General features: G+C 40.2%; 1 protein-coding gene across 1 annotated transcript in view; it reads left to right on the top strand.

The window, feature by feature from the left end:
* cacna1g (calcium channel, voltage-dependent, T type, alpha 1G subunit) overlaps nt 1-16,379 on the top strand; it is a 310,938-nt gene that overhangs the window by 180,017 nt on the left and 114,542 nt on the right. Inside the window, exon 10 of the mRNA XM_084938287.1 lies at nt 39-439. Coding sequence (XP_084794413.1) covers nt 39-439 — 401 coding nt within the window. The remainder of the gene's footprint in view (nt 1-38; nt 440-16,379) is intronic.

The raw sequence follows: 16,379 nt of genomic DNA, 5'->3' as shown, positions 1-16,379 counted from the left end.
CTCAGCTTCTCCATCTGACCTTTTTCACTCAATTGCAGCCCAGCTCTCCTGCCAGCTGTCAGCCCGTGACCTCAGCACCACCAGCAGCGCCATGGACACGGCCGCTTTGACCCTAGACCCTGAGAGCTGCCCCTACTGCGCCAAGGCCCTGGCCAACGAATCGGAGGGCGGGACCGAGGGCAACGAGACACCTGGAGACTCAGACAGTGATGGGGTATACGAGTTCACTCAGGACCTCCACCACAGGGACAGAAGAGACAGCCGGCAGCCCAAAAAGAAGCACCGGAGGCTGGGGAAAACGGCCGCCAAGGTTGTTCACTTCTGGAGGCTGGTGTGCGACACTTTCCGGAAGATCGTGGACAGCAAGTACTTTGGCCGAGGGATTATGATTGCGATTCTGATCAATACTCTGAGCATGGGAATTGAGTACCATGAGCAGGTTAGTTAATGTGTTTTTCTCTTCAACAAAAGGATGTGCAGTTGCCGTGCTGTGATATTCAAATGCCTTGAAAAATTTCTCTGTGGAAATGTGAAGTATCCTGATGCATATAGTCACGCAGATAGAGAACGATTGTAGGAAAGTATTAGTTTGACTTGTACATCCTCTGTGTGTGCGTGTGTCATTCTGTGCGATTTTGCAAGCAACACCGCTCCCACAGGCCCAACTGGAATTCCTGATGTCTCTCTCTGGTCTCATTTGTTTACATGAGCATAATTACAGCCATGTGAGAGAGAAAACGGAAAGAGACAGAGTGAGAGAGGGAGGAAAGTAAAGGGGTGATTTAACGGGTAGGGAAGGCCCAGCAACATCTGACGTCAGATGTTCTCACTCTTTCCCTCTCAATCTGCTGTTTGGTTGTTTTTATCCCTGCGCTGCTGTCTCTTTGACCCAATTCACACCTGATATTCACATGCAACATGCGCTAGCGATAGCTAGTCTGGATTAGGAATAATGCATGCTAATGTAAGGTGTAAATACATCCAACATGCTCGGAAGACCACATCTGGATATGGTCTGACATTCAGTATGATCAGATGTCGCCCAGGTGTGAATCCAGTCTGTTTTAAGTTTCTGTGAGGAAAAACAAAGGATATCTGCTGAACGCAATGAGTGGTCACACTGAGCTTAGTCATTCTATCTGAAGCTGTCTGTTAATTAAGTTACAGTCAATCTTTTCATTGTCAAATATGCAGCACGTAAAGCGCTTTGTGACAGCTCCACCCAACTGTGTGTATTTATATTAATGCAGTTGTACTGCAGACTTTTGTTGGCATTGATACTGTTGTGTCTATTAGTAATGATGTAACTGATCCTCTTTTTCTGTGTCAGTATAACATTTGATCTTTTGCAGATGATTTCTCTGAGTGGAGTCTATTGATTTGTGTTGAGGTTACAGAGTTTAAAAGAGGTATCAGGAAAATGCTCATACTGGTTCTTTGTATTGGCCCAGTGCATCCTGAAAGTATTCACAGAGCCTCACTTGTTCCACATTTTGTCATGCTGCAGCCTTATTCCAAAATGGATTCAGCTCATTTTTCACCTCAAATTTCCCATAATGACAAAGCAAAAAATTTATTAAAAATATATAACATGTACTTAAGTATTCACAGCTTTTGTTGTGACACTCAAAAGTGATCTCAGGTGCATCCTGTCTCCACTGATCATCTGTCAGATGTTTCTACAACTTGATTGGCGTCCACCTATGGTAAAGTCAGTTGATTGGTTATGATTTGGTAAAGCACACACCTGTCTATATAAGATCCCATAGTTGACCAAGCCATGAAGTCCAAGGAATTGTCCGTTAGACCTCTGAGACAGGATTGTAACGAGGCACGGATCTGGGAAAGGGTACAGAAAAATTTCTGCAGCATTGGCGGTCCTAATGAGCACAGTGGCCTCCATCATCAGTTAAATGGAAGAAGTTTGGAACCACCAGGACTCTTCCAGGAGCTGGCCACCCAGCCAATCTAAGCAATTGAAGTAGAAGGGCCTTAGCCAGGGAGGTGACCAAGAACCCAATGGTCACTCTCACAGAGCTCCAGTGTTGCTCCGTGGAGAGAAAAGAACCTTACAGAGCGACAACCATTTCTGCACTACTCTACCTGTGTGGTTAAATCCCTTGAGTTAGCTGCCCTTTTTCTACTTAAATGATTTATTGTTAAGTGGCTTAACAAACAAAATAGCATTTCACTAGCTGGGCCCACGTCCTCATTTTAGGTTTGACAGCGTTTTAGTAGGTAAAGGTGAATGCTTGGACATGAATTGAGCTGCGGTTTGGAGAAGGCCTCGAAGGGGACTGGCGACGGCTCCTGGGCCTGGCAGATCCCCATGTACTAAATAGGAGTGAAGAAGTTAAAGAATTGAGAACAAGGAGGGAGGGAGGGTGGGGCACGTAAACGAGAATGAACAGTTTGCAGAACTGGGGGGAACCTATATAGATGTCAACCGGAAGGAGCGAGTTTGGAGGCGTGGTCCCGCTCCTGAAATTCCAATACATAATACATAATCTACATCTATGTTTTGATATTTTTTGCTTACCAAAGCTTTACTGATAAACACATTTTATCCGCCTAATATTGAAGTTCATTAAAAAAGATATTTAATTAAAAAACAAAAACACAAAGTGTTGCATACACTGAGTACAGCTTTATTATTTTCATATACATATACACACAAACTGTACTCTTTATATATGAGAGAAAAAAACACCTTCTGTACAAACTGGTTTCTGATCATTTGCATGACTAAAAATTATGCCAGTAATTTGCATTGTTTTCACTACAGTTTCTCTAGTGTTGAGAATTTAAACTCCTGCTATAATTAGAAGTAATTTCCAGGGTCAACAACTGTGTCATGTTTATTTTCCAAGCAAATTCCCTCAAAATTAAAGATTGGTAGCTTCATGAATCTCATTAAACATCTGTTTCCATTCTTCATCAGTTATTTTTGTTGCCAACTCCATACAGGCACTGAATACATTTCAAAAGGTATTTGGCAAAGCAAAATGCTAGTCCTGGATATTAGTTGCATTAGCGTCCATGATTTACAATTCAATTTCTACTAAAATGGGAAAAAAAGTTGTCTTGTGGTGTCTTTCTTCCTCCTCTGATGTTCTCATGAGTATTTTTTTATAGAGGACATAAAGAAGTTTGCCAAGTGCAGCTTTCAGGTTTGGGGTATGTATTGTGTTTGAGGCTATTGTGTTGGGTTATGTTTTTGGCACGTGCGGTTTTGGTGTAAAGTTATATAACACTAGGGACACAAGTATTGTGTTTATGTGTGTGTGTGGGTGTGTAGTAGGAGATTGAAGCCTAGCCAGGTTTTAGGGGGTTACTTTCGGTCACTGACCCAGTGCCTATAAACATATCCAGATGTCAGAGACACACACACACACACACGCAGGAAGTTTTATAGCTTTCTAGTTTCTACTTTCCCTTCATCGTTTTTTTTCCTCCTGACTTTTCCTCTCGTGCTCTTGCTCATAGCTTTTTTTTTCTAATTCTGGTTGTACTGCTTCCTCTTTTCTTCCTCCTCTGTAGACCTATTAGCCTCCATCAACCTCTTTTTGCTTTTTCACTTTTTGCTCGCTTTTGTTCACCTCCACCTCTTTTATTTCCTTTTTTCACACACTCTGTTCTGCGTCAGCTTCTCCCCTGCCTTTTTTTTTGTCCTCTTCAACCTTTTCACTTCTTTCTCAAGTGCTCTTTTCTAGTTTGGGTAACATGGATCCCTCCAGTCTCCAGACAGGCAGCTGAAGACTTTAGTGAGACGATTCATTGATTGTAAGCCCATCGACATCCAATAGCCACAAAGATCACTAAGCCTCCTTTTCCTCTGTAACTCTGTCCATATGGAGGAGAGGCTGCCTTTCAATTTCCATACATCCTCCAGCCAAGTTTCCTCCTGGAGTTTTGAGTGTGTACCTCATGCTGCCATTTTTCCTGTTAAAACTAGTTTGACGGGCAGAAAGTCTCCTGAATTTTCACCTAGTGCGCTTAGTACTGCCTAAGTTCATATTTTGGCTATTAAATTTTGGAGGAAGATGAAGCATTTTCATGAGGTTGAACAAATCAATCTGTAGTGCAAAAGTTAAAAGACAATATTTCTGATTATTTAATTTCTCGTCATGTGGAGGCAGTTAAACAAAATCATAAATATCCTCATCAAATGTTGCTGGTTTGTCTAAACTGCAATAAACACCTTCAGATTATATCCTGTAACAACTCTGGAGTCAGCATGATGTGCAATTTATTAGAAAGTAAAAAAATAAAGTGTTTTAAGTTAATTTAAAACATATCCACACTGAAATGTTTCATTTCATTTAGAAACATCCTGTCTCGGAGTGATGCTGAAACATTAGTTTATGCATTTATTACCTTTAGGCTGGACTTTTGGATTTCATTATTACCGGGTTGTCCCAGAAACTATTTCTCTACTTTTAAGGTTAGCCTTCAAATTTTGTTTTTGATAAAGCTTATAGGTAGGGCTGGATGAGGTGACCTTAAATCTTCCCTCTGTAGGTTAGACGTCCAATGATGCAATGAGTGTTTGTTCTTCACCCGCCTCTTTTCACACTCAATGTGCTTACACACGACTCTGTATTTAATCATTAGTTATTATTAATCTCTGGCTCTCTTTCACAGCATGTATTTTGTCCAGTCTTCCTCTCCTCACTTCTAACCGGTCACGGCAGTTGGCTGCTCCTCCCTGAGCCTGGTTCTGCCGAAGGTTTTTCCTGTTAAAAGGGAGTTTTTCTTCACACTGTTACCAAGTGCTTGCTCTCAAGGGGGTGATCTGATTGTTGGGTTTGTTCTCTGTATTCTTGCAGGGCCTTTACCTTACAAGATAACCTGCTTTGTGTCTAACAGAGTTATGGATTGTCTTGCATTAATCCTTGAAGCTCATGAGCTTTAGTGGCAATAGAAGTAAACTTCCCTGTGTCGGTTGGGAAGCTGAACTATTGAAATGGGATGCTGATGTCTCACTGAGCTGTCATGAGCTGTATATTCATAATTGGGATGTCAGCATCTTTGGATGATCAAATAGAGCTTGGGCATTATTAGCTATACCAGCTGGACTAGCTCATGCATGGGAAACTTTAGAGAAAACAGAACTACAGAAGATTAACCGTGTACCAGGAAGGATCTTTCTCATGGAGGTTTATGGGGCTGTACTCCTCAGACAGATGAAGTCGATGCAAGTGCCCTAATCTTGTTGTTGTTTTAGTGGCCAGCATGGGTGACCACTGGTCTAGAAAAAGATTTAGGAACACTTATAGGAAAACGTTGACCATTGTTTAACCAATCAGTAAGCAGTCCTCAGTCTCACACTCAGATCCACCCATTAAATTGCTTATTGTATTTCACTTCAAAAGAAGCTTTCGAGATGGTGACTCCAAAAAGGCCTTTCACCATCAGCAGGTGAAGTCATAGTGGCTGCCTCCATCTTTAATCCAGTTCATGTTTAAGAAACAGTCAAGTGATGCCATTAGAGGAACTGCACTTTTTGACATTTATATATTGGCTTCTTTTTCAACCACAGCGGCTGCTTCACCTTGTTGTTTTTCTCTTCACAAACAAAAATTAATAAGTAAAATTACTGAAACGCTGACTCAGCCACTAACACATCATCATTGCTTCTCAATAATATTTCTTTTTACATCCTTTTGACATTCAAACACATTTGTTCTTTTATGTTGTTGTTGTGGTTTGCTGTCTGTATATTTATTATTGTACTTTTTTTTTTTTTCAAAATGAGGATAATTCTGCCGTGTGTGTGTGTATTACGTATTTCTCAATCATGTGTAAGTCATTGTGGATTAGCCATGTGATTGATTGGTGACCTGTCCAGGGTGTATTCTGCTTCCCACCCTATGACAGCTGCAGTAGGTTTCAATTCCCCCAGTGATAAGTGGATAAGGATGGATAATTGTGGTTGATTTGCATTCTTCACCTTGTTTGCAGAAAAACTCAGCAGGAGGGGCGAAAACCACAATGTCCTCAAAGCTTTCCAAGATCTTGATTTTTATATGAATCATTTCAAGTGTTTGTTTCCAAGTCTGACCGAAAGTAAACAGAGAAATTTGGAGATTTGATAAATATTGGTGTCCTGGAGACGGCGTTTCACCTTCTCAAAGTCTGGGAAACAAATGGGAAAGCAAAAATTGAGGTTGGCTAGGATGAATACTCCGCTCTCCATATGGTAAGAATAAGCTTTTCCAATGAGTAAATAGCTGTTTTATTAGCTGCATATTTAATTAGCTACAACCACTTCCGCATGGACGTGTTCTACTGTATCTACTGAAATTGGCTGATGAACAGAAATCCCAAGAGCAGAGATTAAAATAGCCTTTCCCGGTGGGAATTTCCGTATTTACTTTTGGTTAGATTAAAAAACAAATGTGTTCAATAATATATGGGTTGTGGCTCAGACAAAGTGGATGCATCATACACTGCACAAAGAAACGAAAGGAACAATGAGAGGGTCAGTTAAGTAGCAAAATCCTTTGTTAATCTAGGCTAAGGTTAGCGTCACGGCTGCTAGCGAGGCAATACCTGCATCCTACAGTTCCTCTAGGAGAGCTGGACAAGGCCATAGAAGGTCCTTAACCCACCAACAGGACCAGTACCTGCTCCTTTGTGCTCAGAGGAATAGGTTGCGCACTGCCTGGTACCGTGTAGCCCGATGGGCATTTACCAGAGAACACCAGAAATGGCAGGAGCATCACTGGTGCCCTGTTTTTCACATATTAGAGAAGGTTCTGGTCTTGAGAATACATGGAAATTGTTATGCTGTCTGTTACATTGTCCAGCATGACCAGTTTGTTGGTGGTTTCAGTGATGGTCTGGGGAAGCATATCCATGGAGGGACACACAGACCTCTACAGGCTAGGCAACCCTGAGTGCCATTAACCTAATGGCAGGACCCACTGCACCAGACTCTACACTAGTGCAGTGAGTCCTGGGTTCCTCCTGGTCTATGACAATGCTCCACCTTGTGTGGTGAGAGTATGCAGACAGTTCCTAGAGGACAAAGGAACTGATCAATTGAAATCATTGACTTTCCCCCACGTTTGCCTGAAATACATTCAATAGAACAACCCTGGGACATTATGCTTTGGTCCATCCGATGCTTCCAGGTTGCACCTCAGACCGTCCAGGAGCTCAGTGATTTCATTTTTAATACAATCATGTGGCATTCTTTTGTTCCTTACACCATGCCCAGACTATCACTATATATATTTCTCCTTGAGATCTGATGTCTTTTGTGGCTGATGCTTTTTGACAGTGTAGATGTCATAATTATGGATATAGCATGTAATCCAAACAAATCATAGAACCGCCAAAGTATCATCTGCTTTTTGCAAGTCAAAGTTTGTGTTTGAGGGGAAAAGAAAGAAAGAAAAACTACACCTTTAAGAAAGTGCTTCACCTGCGTTGAGTGTGACAGCTTATCGATCACGTTGACCCGTTTTCTGGTACCCCCTTCTGTTCTGTAAATAGATGAGACACACAGACACATAATATAGAGCTGGTATTATGTGTCTAATTCGTCTCCAAATGAGGTTATAGAGTTCTGGCTGAGAATTTATGAAGATGAAACAACCACACTGATGAATAATTGATGAAGAGGCAAACATGCAAAACGCGACTACAACACACGTGCGAAGTGAATTCAACTCGAAGCGCAACCTGTTTCAAAGAGCCCGTCAGGGTGTCTGCTGGAAATAAATGCACTGCACGTGCTCATCAATCACAAAGTATGCAAAGTATGAGCAGATAGAAGAGAATATGCTTTCACTTTGCAGCTGTGTTTGTTTGTATTTGCGGATTTCACTTTAAGATCCAGACTAACTGTAATTTCCATTTTTCTCACCAGTTTATTATCCATAATTCTATACGCAGGACAAATACCACAGCAGGGCATCAATATGGGTACGCTTTAATTTTGAAAAGACATATTTTGTGGAAAGGTTTTGAAACCAATGCAACATATTAAAACTTCTGTTGTTTGATATCCTTAATCTTCTGTGTTTTTCAGTTGATTTCTTTGGCAATGTTACAAAAATATATACACCTAATTTGTGTGAGGCAAAGGTTCAGACCCTAAACACACTTTTTTCTTACTCATGGCTCTGATGTCAGTAAAAGCGGATATTGCTGTCAGGCAGACAGAGACTGTGAGCACAGAAGCTCTTTAACTGAGTGTCACACTTTGTTTTTAGTATGAGATTTACTTCCTTTACTAAACACAATGTAACACATTACATAATGGCCAGCCTGCAGTTAATTTGAAATGCTTTCAAACGACAATTGTGTAGCTGTCTCACATCCCACCTTTTATATCTGCTCACCAGAGCCACTGCCGCTAGCTAAATGTCTCAGCCACATATTCTGTTGCTAGTTGCAAAGACATTGTTGTGCTCTATTGGTTTTGGATTTTTTTTTTCCACGCCAATGTCCCAATAGTACAATTGAAGAAAAATCCTTAGAGTAAGCATGTTGCACAGTTAATGTGGTTCTTCAAGCTAAATTCAACTGGATTGTTGGCGCTTTTATAAACACCAAAAGTGGGGCATGTAGCTAATTTTGCCCAAGTCTTTCCTTTTTCTAAATCTTACAAGAATATATCTAGACTAAGACAAGAGGGTTTATGGTCATAGATTCAATATAATGGACGGATGTAACAACTGTAACCCATAAGCTAAAGCTAGCTAGACTGGTTAGCAACCAGCGTTCATAAACATAAAGCCTGTCTAAAAGTGAACGTGCGTACTTTCCATGACTCTCTATGTGCATGTTGGTGTAGGCCTGAATATGTGTGTAAGTGAATGTAGAAGGCCCTACTGGACCCACAGCTTCGAGAGGTGTGAATACAATGATATGGATACCATTTGCAACAGCTTAAGCAGATAGAAAGAATAATAGAGAACAACAATAGACTAATTAAAGTGATGATAATATGCATACATTAATATTTTGCTCAGATTACCATAGATATAATACAGAGATTATTCTGTCAACTGGTTCAACAATGATGAATGATTGATCAATGATAGTTCTGATTATAAATCGTCACCATAAGAATACAAAATAAAATATCTCTTGTCCACACTGACTAATAAAATACTTGAATTTTACTCAAAACGTAAACTTCTTGGATGGGCTGTACCTCAAAGCAAGCATGTGTTTTTGACAGATAAATCCATTTAAGTGCTAGAAAAGCTGCTAACAGCTAATATAACAGAGTTATACGCTAAAGCTAATATAACAGAGTTATATTAGCAATTATTGGCTAATATGCTAGCACACCTGTCAGTCAAGGAAGCCAAAACAGCCATGTCCATAACTTAAAATCTAAATAGTTTCAAAAAAGTTTTTAAAGAAATTCATTTGCTCCTCTATGCTTGCTATGGAGGGGGAAATTAGCCATTAAAGTAACACTCTGTAAAGTGCTGATATGTCATTGTTTTTTAAAGATTTTTTTTGTTGCATAATTAGTTCAGCTAGTTGGCAGATTGAAACAACTGCCTGAAACATGTCTTGCATTTACAGCATAATTCTTTTCAAATTATATTAAGGCCCACTTAGTTTTTCATCTCTCTATAGAATATTTACCCATTATAGTGATTAAAGAGCAGATGTAATACTTTTGGCCATGAGCCATGAGCTTTAAATACTGCTCTGCAAATAATTACTCTTTAGCTCAAGACATATAAAAGGATCTGATACACTGAATGAGTCCAAATGAACACACACACACACACACACACATTCACATATATGTACAGTATGTGCAGATCTGACTTAACCCCTGAAATGTAAACCACAGGTCCAACTGATTCATATGCGCGTCCTTCAAAATACAGACCTACTGTTACCCTGCAGCCCCCTGTGCAGAGCTACAGCCTCAGCCTTGCTGTCCGTGACACATAACAGAACCCCTCTGTCTGTTTCCTATCTCTTAAATGCACACTCAGAAAAATGTACACAAACACTTGAACCAGCGCACACATGCTCTGTGTGCAGAGGGGGAGCAGAACGTGCCCGCGAGCAGTGTATGTAAATGTGTATGCGACACAGAGACGGAGATATAAAAAGATAATGAAATAGAGTGTTGGATATGGATAAGGGGAGTGTTAGGACTCAGAGGTGATGGGATAGAGGGGGTGATGTGTGGAGGGCGGGTTGGACGAGTAAAGAGAGGGTGTCTGTTTTAGCTCCCTGTGCTGTTTAAGACTGTTACCATTTATGGTGGAGCTGATGGAATAGTTGTGTGCATGCCAACTATGTGACACAGCCCATAGTCTGTTTACTTGGGAAGGTCAACCTCTTTCTCACTTTACATCTATACGGCCACAGAGACAGCCTGTCACTCTTTCCTCTGCATCCTTTTTCTTCAGCTCCCTCGTCGGCCTCTGCGCTCCCTCAACGAAGAGGCGCTGATACCAAAATAGTTTGAGTAGAAGTTTAAGAGGCATGGCAAAACAGAGGTATCAAAGGAAAAGGTTTAAATGCATGGTTCCTGTGTTTTTTAAAATTGGTGTTGGTGTTATAGTGAAAGCTTTTTAGCACCGCCATGAATATTGATTTGGCTATGCAGCTTTTACATGAGCACAAAGTGATCTGAAGTCACTTTTGGGTCACTTGCTTCATGTTTCCCATAAGCAGTAGTTTGACTTTATTGACCTTAAAAGCTACTCACTTGAAGAGGAAAAGTATATCGGTGCTCTGTGATCTTTTGAGCACTAAGAAACAGCGAAACATGTCAGCGATTGTGCATCGTGCACGTGTTTGAGCTTGTGTTCTTCCTTCATGAGTGTTGGAAAAGAAGCAAAATACACAACCCTAATGCAGCCCTCGCATTTCCCTTTTTGGACCATGTATACTCGGGGGTATTATAGGAGGAGCAGTGAAAATGGAAGCTCATATATGCCATATATTAAAGTTTTGAGGGTAAGCTTCTTTTTAAAATCAGTGACATTGATGTTGTGTTTAATAGGTTTCAACATCAGAGTTATGTGGTTAATTTTAGGAAAACATCCTGCTTTTAGTTCCAGGCTACCTGTTTTTGGGAAATCCCCAATAGTCATGTTTTGTTGATTTTAGTAACTGATTACAGTGATAATTAAAAAAATCTCTTCACATTTGCTGGACGTGATGCAGAATTGTATGGGCACGTGACTATTTTAAGACAGCCAGCTCTCTCTCTTTTTTTTTTTTATAAAAACAGCCTGATAATTAATCCAGGAATAAAACAGAATCAGGTTCATTAAAGTAAGGTCATGTCATTAACCAAATTTTAAAATCCCTCTCTGTACTGCCGGTGATGGAATTAATAAACAGTGTGTTTATGTGCGATGAACATCTCTTTACATATTGCCCCATTGTACTGGGCAGACATGCGCATTTTTTTTTCTGCCCCTGCCAAACCAAGAAAAGACCCTCTTGCTGTATTTCTCGCTCAAACCAGAGACAATATTTATTCAGCTTTTATCCTGCCCTGGCAGAGGAATGTAGAGTTGGCATGTGAAGACACTGGCCACCCTCCAAGACAGGCATAGGAAATGTGTTTTTCTAATTTGTACGACGGTAAGACGGAGAAGGCAAAACAACAGTCCTTAATCCTGGCTTATAAAACGAGGGCTTTTCCAGCCCTGAAGGCTATGAAATCAAAAAGAGAGAATCAATGGAGTGATCAAATGATGGCTTCGGTTATTTCCTGGTTCAGTGAGATGTCAAATAACATGCTGCCTGTATTTAGAAAGTTCTCCTTTCAAGCTCTTCTGCTGGATCTGCCAATTCATCCCTATCTTATTGTTGCTTTAAGCACTGGTCTCAGCCTTTATTTTGCCTTGAAGAGCAGATGTTTATGCAGGAAAGATTTAACATTTCATTAAAAGAGAAAAAAAAATGAACACACGGATTGATGATTCTTGAAAAAACAAACAAAAAAAACCCACTAAGTAATCTTTGACAAAACCTGTGGAAAGCAAATATTGTGGTCATGCCAAAAAGCAAGATATGACAGATCCTGTGAAAAACTGAGCTCACCTTTTGATTTAGTTGCTTGTGGAACCACATTTAGCAGCAAAACACTGAAGTAATCATTTCATCCTTGTCTGTACTCACTTTGCTGTATAGAAATTTTCAGCCACTATTCTTTAAAACATTGTTTTAGTTCACTGAGGTTTGCAGACATTCATTTATGCACAGCTCTCCTAAGGTTACAGCTCACCATTGTAATCGGGTTAAAGGTTGCACACCAGCTGAGCCATTGCAATGACTTGATTATTTTCTTTTCTTGTAGATTTGTATAACCCATTTTGGGCCACGTTTCAGCTTCTGAACAGATGGCCTTACATTTTACTTTAAAACACTTTGGTATACGCAGGAGTGAACAATCTACTCAATGACTGGAAGATGCCCAGTTCTTGAGGCTGCAAAACAAGCACCAGCATACTTGACAGTTGGTATTGTATGTAATATCAGTACAAACACAATTGGTGTATTTCCTAATATTACATACAAGGTCTTGAGTATTGTTGTCCCATCTTAGGCCCCTCTTCTACGGAACCAGAAGATTTGGGAGACAGACACCATTTCTACTTTCAGATTAGGTCATACTTTCCTTTTTCATAAAGCTTATAGTTAGGCCTGGATCAGGTAATCAGGTGACCACTTAGTTAGCTTAGCTGAGTATTAATTCTTCACTTACCTCTTTTTACTCTCATGTGTTTATACAACACTCTGCATTTAATCGTTAGTTATTATTAATCTCTTCTCATCCACGGGTGTCTTTTATCTAGTCCTTCTCCCTTCACGGCCAACTGGTTTTATGCAGTTGGCAGTTGGCCACCCTGCACTGAGCCTTGTTCTGCCAGAGGTTTCTTCCTGTTAAAAGGGAGTTCTTCCTTCCCACTGTCGCCAGGTGCTTGTTCATATGCTGTCATCTGAGAGTTGCTGTTTTCTTTCTTCATTCCTTCTTCTTTATTGCGGGGTCTTCAGCTTGTAATATAAAACACATTGAGCTGACTGTTATTTTGAATTGGCACTACAGAAAAGAAATTGAAGTGAAGTGAATTGTATTGAATATGCTGTGTTTATTTTGGCCAAATGTGGTGCTGTGCTTTATGATTAACCATCTCTACTTTGGTCTCATCTGTCCAAAGGACATTGTTCCAGATGTCTTGTGGTTTGCTCAGATGCAGTTTTGCAAATGTAAGCTTTGCCGCCGTGTTGTTTTTAGAGACAAACAAACAAGCCGGCCTTTTTCTAATTGTACTGTCATTAAGTTGAACATTTAACATGCTAACTGAGACTTGTGAAGTCCCCCCCCACAAAAAAAAACAACCAAAAAAAACAAAAACAGAAACTGCATCTCAGACTGTTACACGGATTAACCTAGTGGTGAATTTGCTGGACTGCTCACTCTTGGGATGATTGTGGCATTGTGTTAACACACACCTGAACGCTCCAGACAAGCAATGTGCCAAAACCTCTGCTTTTATAGAGATGGTCACACTTGCTGATAATTAGTTAATCAAGTGTATTTAATTAGCAGCACATGGCTGTGATTTAGGCTCTTAATTCCTATGGAGGTATTACTTCTTTTTTCACAGGACTGCCTAGGGTCCTGTGAAAGCTTTCTTTTTCACATGACTCTACGTGCTCTTTATGGAAATTATCACAGTTTTTTATAATAATTTTCCTAAAACCTTATCAACACAACAAGTCCAATTCCATCTCTTAACTATTATCACTCCAAGGAACTTTACTGGTACTGAAATTTCTTACGTTTTCTTAAGACCGGGGGTAAAAGTTCATTTGACTTATTCACACACACAGTGTGTGAATGTGTGTGTGAATGGGTGGATGACTGGTTGTGTAAAGCGCTTTGGGGTCCTTAGGGACTAGTAAAAGCGCTATACAAATACAGGCCATTTACCATTTTACATTTATATTGTTTATTATAACAGAATATGTCAGATGCCATAATAACAAGGTGACATTGTTGTTTAGAGACTAAACAACAATTACTAAAGCAACCATTATATTAAGTGTGCCTTGTTAAACACCAGATTTATTGCATTAGTACAAAATATGATCTTTTGATATAATGAAAAATAAGCATGATCACTATAATATCTGTTCAGTAAATATGAAGCTACAGCAAGTAGCCAGTTAGCTTAGCTTTACTCCCATTGTCAAGCCTAAATTTTAATTTGTACATTGGCCAAGCCAGTGTTGTCAGAAACAGTTTGCATCCAGTTAAAGCACGCAGGTTCTTAGTTTTCCCTCTTCGGTCAGGTTGAGTCACTAAAACAGCTCAGAAACATCACAGCTTGGTCTAAAATATTCTTTTCACAACATTAACTCTGCACACTGCTAACATGAAGCTCATGAGTAACAAGTGCATCCAGCTTGAATACAAGGGAACCTGGCCAAGAATCCAAAAATGAAAAGTTGGGATTGAGACTGGTCACACTGTTGCCACGACAGATCCATGAAGGCACCACAACCAAAGGTACAATAAGCCACAAAAGAAATTCCTGACGTAACTTTAAATAGTTCTTTCTGTTTGAATTCACCCCATCAATAAGAATTCTAATGTGACTTTTTGCTAATGTGACAGTTTGCGGTTAGCACAACATGAAACAATAATGACAGGAGTGCTGTGGTTTTTGCGCATTGCGGGTTTCGTAACGACAACAGAGTTGAAAAGGCAAAGCTTTAGCCAGGCTCAAGGTCAAAGAGGGAGTTACAATTTCATGTATAGCACTAAAAACCTACCATAACACTGTTACCTTATGTGTGGCACAGAGGGAACAGCAAAGTTATATTGCTGCAGCTCTTCACACATATCGTGAGTGCAGTCTTTTACTTACTTACTTTCTGCACTGCTGTTTGGATGCCCAAAGTAGCAAGTTGAGAAGAAATGTGAGCAAAAAATAACTAAATAATTTAAAAGTTTGTCACTTTATATTTTCAACATTGCATAGGCTCAATAAGGCTGGGACCAATGTTGTACCATGTATCTGTAGCCTACTACTGCTTCGGGAGCTGAAGCTTAGAATGGCTGGAATGTACTATCTCAGAACAGCAGTAAAAAAGACAAAAAAGGGAATCCTGTAGTGCAGGGGTGTCCAGCTCCAGTCCTCAAAGAGCTACTGTCCTGCAGCTTTTAGATGCATCCTTGTTCCGATGCACCTGAATCAAATGAATGGCTTGTTATCAGGTCTTTGCCAAACTTGATGGCATGTTGACGAGGTAATCCAACCATCTGATTTAACAGCTGCAGGTCAGCAGGTCTCGAAAACTAGAGTTAGACACCCCTGCTGTAGTGTCACAGCAAAGAGAAGAAGAAAATTGTATATAATGCTTTATGAACACCAAGGACAGCCCATATTGTTCCATGTTGTTAACCTGTTTCTTTGACTTCAACAGATGTTGAGTTAAATCTTGATGGGTTGCAAACCTAAATCAAGTTAGCAAGAAGACTTCCAATGGTTGCAACTTAAGAAAAAATTGCTGCAAAGCACCAAAAGCAATGTTGTCTTTGTTGTGTCAAGGGGGGCTTTTGTGGCATTTCGTTTTGTTTTGTGTTTCTATTTACTGGCATTTTCTCAAGTTGCAATGCATTTCAGGGCCATCGTAGTATTAATATGGCCAACAAAAGCCAAATTACATTCCGCATCATTATTTCATTTCAGAATTATTGTTAAGTGGCTGCTATAGACTTCCTAATCATTAAATCATCTCAGACAAGGCAATGATGAGGAGATACTGTATCCTCCTCATTGTTATTAAATCACCTCTAACCCCAGTAGTGAGTGTATCAATGTCCATTTCATACTTGAAATGCCCTCTTCTGTAGCGAGCCCATGAAAACCACTTGATTAAACTAACACACGCGCCGCACACACACCGGACATGGCGCTGCATCATTGACAGTCTGGAGTGCCGCGGAGCACAGCATCCCGTTTAGATTAGATCACATCAGATCAGGTGGCATTACATTAGTGCTAACCAGATAACGCTATTCCTCATCTAACACACTTTACCTCCTAATGCTCCCGCAGCCTCATTACCCAGGAAACAGCCATCGAAGGAAGCAATTAGAAAAGCAAGAGTGTCTTTCTCGCTTACACGGTCGGGCATTTGGACGCATTAATCTCTCTCTAGGTAGCACGTGCACCTCGCTGCCCATTAGTCAATTAAAAAAATTCTCCCATTTGATAAGTTAATGGCTGTGAGGCTTCTGTGACACTAGCGTGTGTGTATGCATATGTTGTTTGGTTGGTGTATCTTTCACCCTCTTTGTCTCTTGTGTGCTCCTTCTGTGTGTGAGAAACTCTTTTATGGTCTCATTCTCTTGC

Source organism: Perissodus microlepis, chromosome 8 (genome assembly GCF_051167445.1).
Source record: "Perissodus microlepis isolate ML-2025 ecotype Zambia chromosome 8, ASM5116744v1, whole genome shotgun sequence".
Classification (NCBI taxonomy): Eukaryota; Metazoa; Chordata; class Actinopteri; order Cichliformes; family Cichlidae; genus Perissodus; species Perissodus microlepis.
This window is presented reverse-complemented; position numbering and strand designations above follow the sequence as displayed.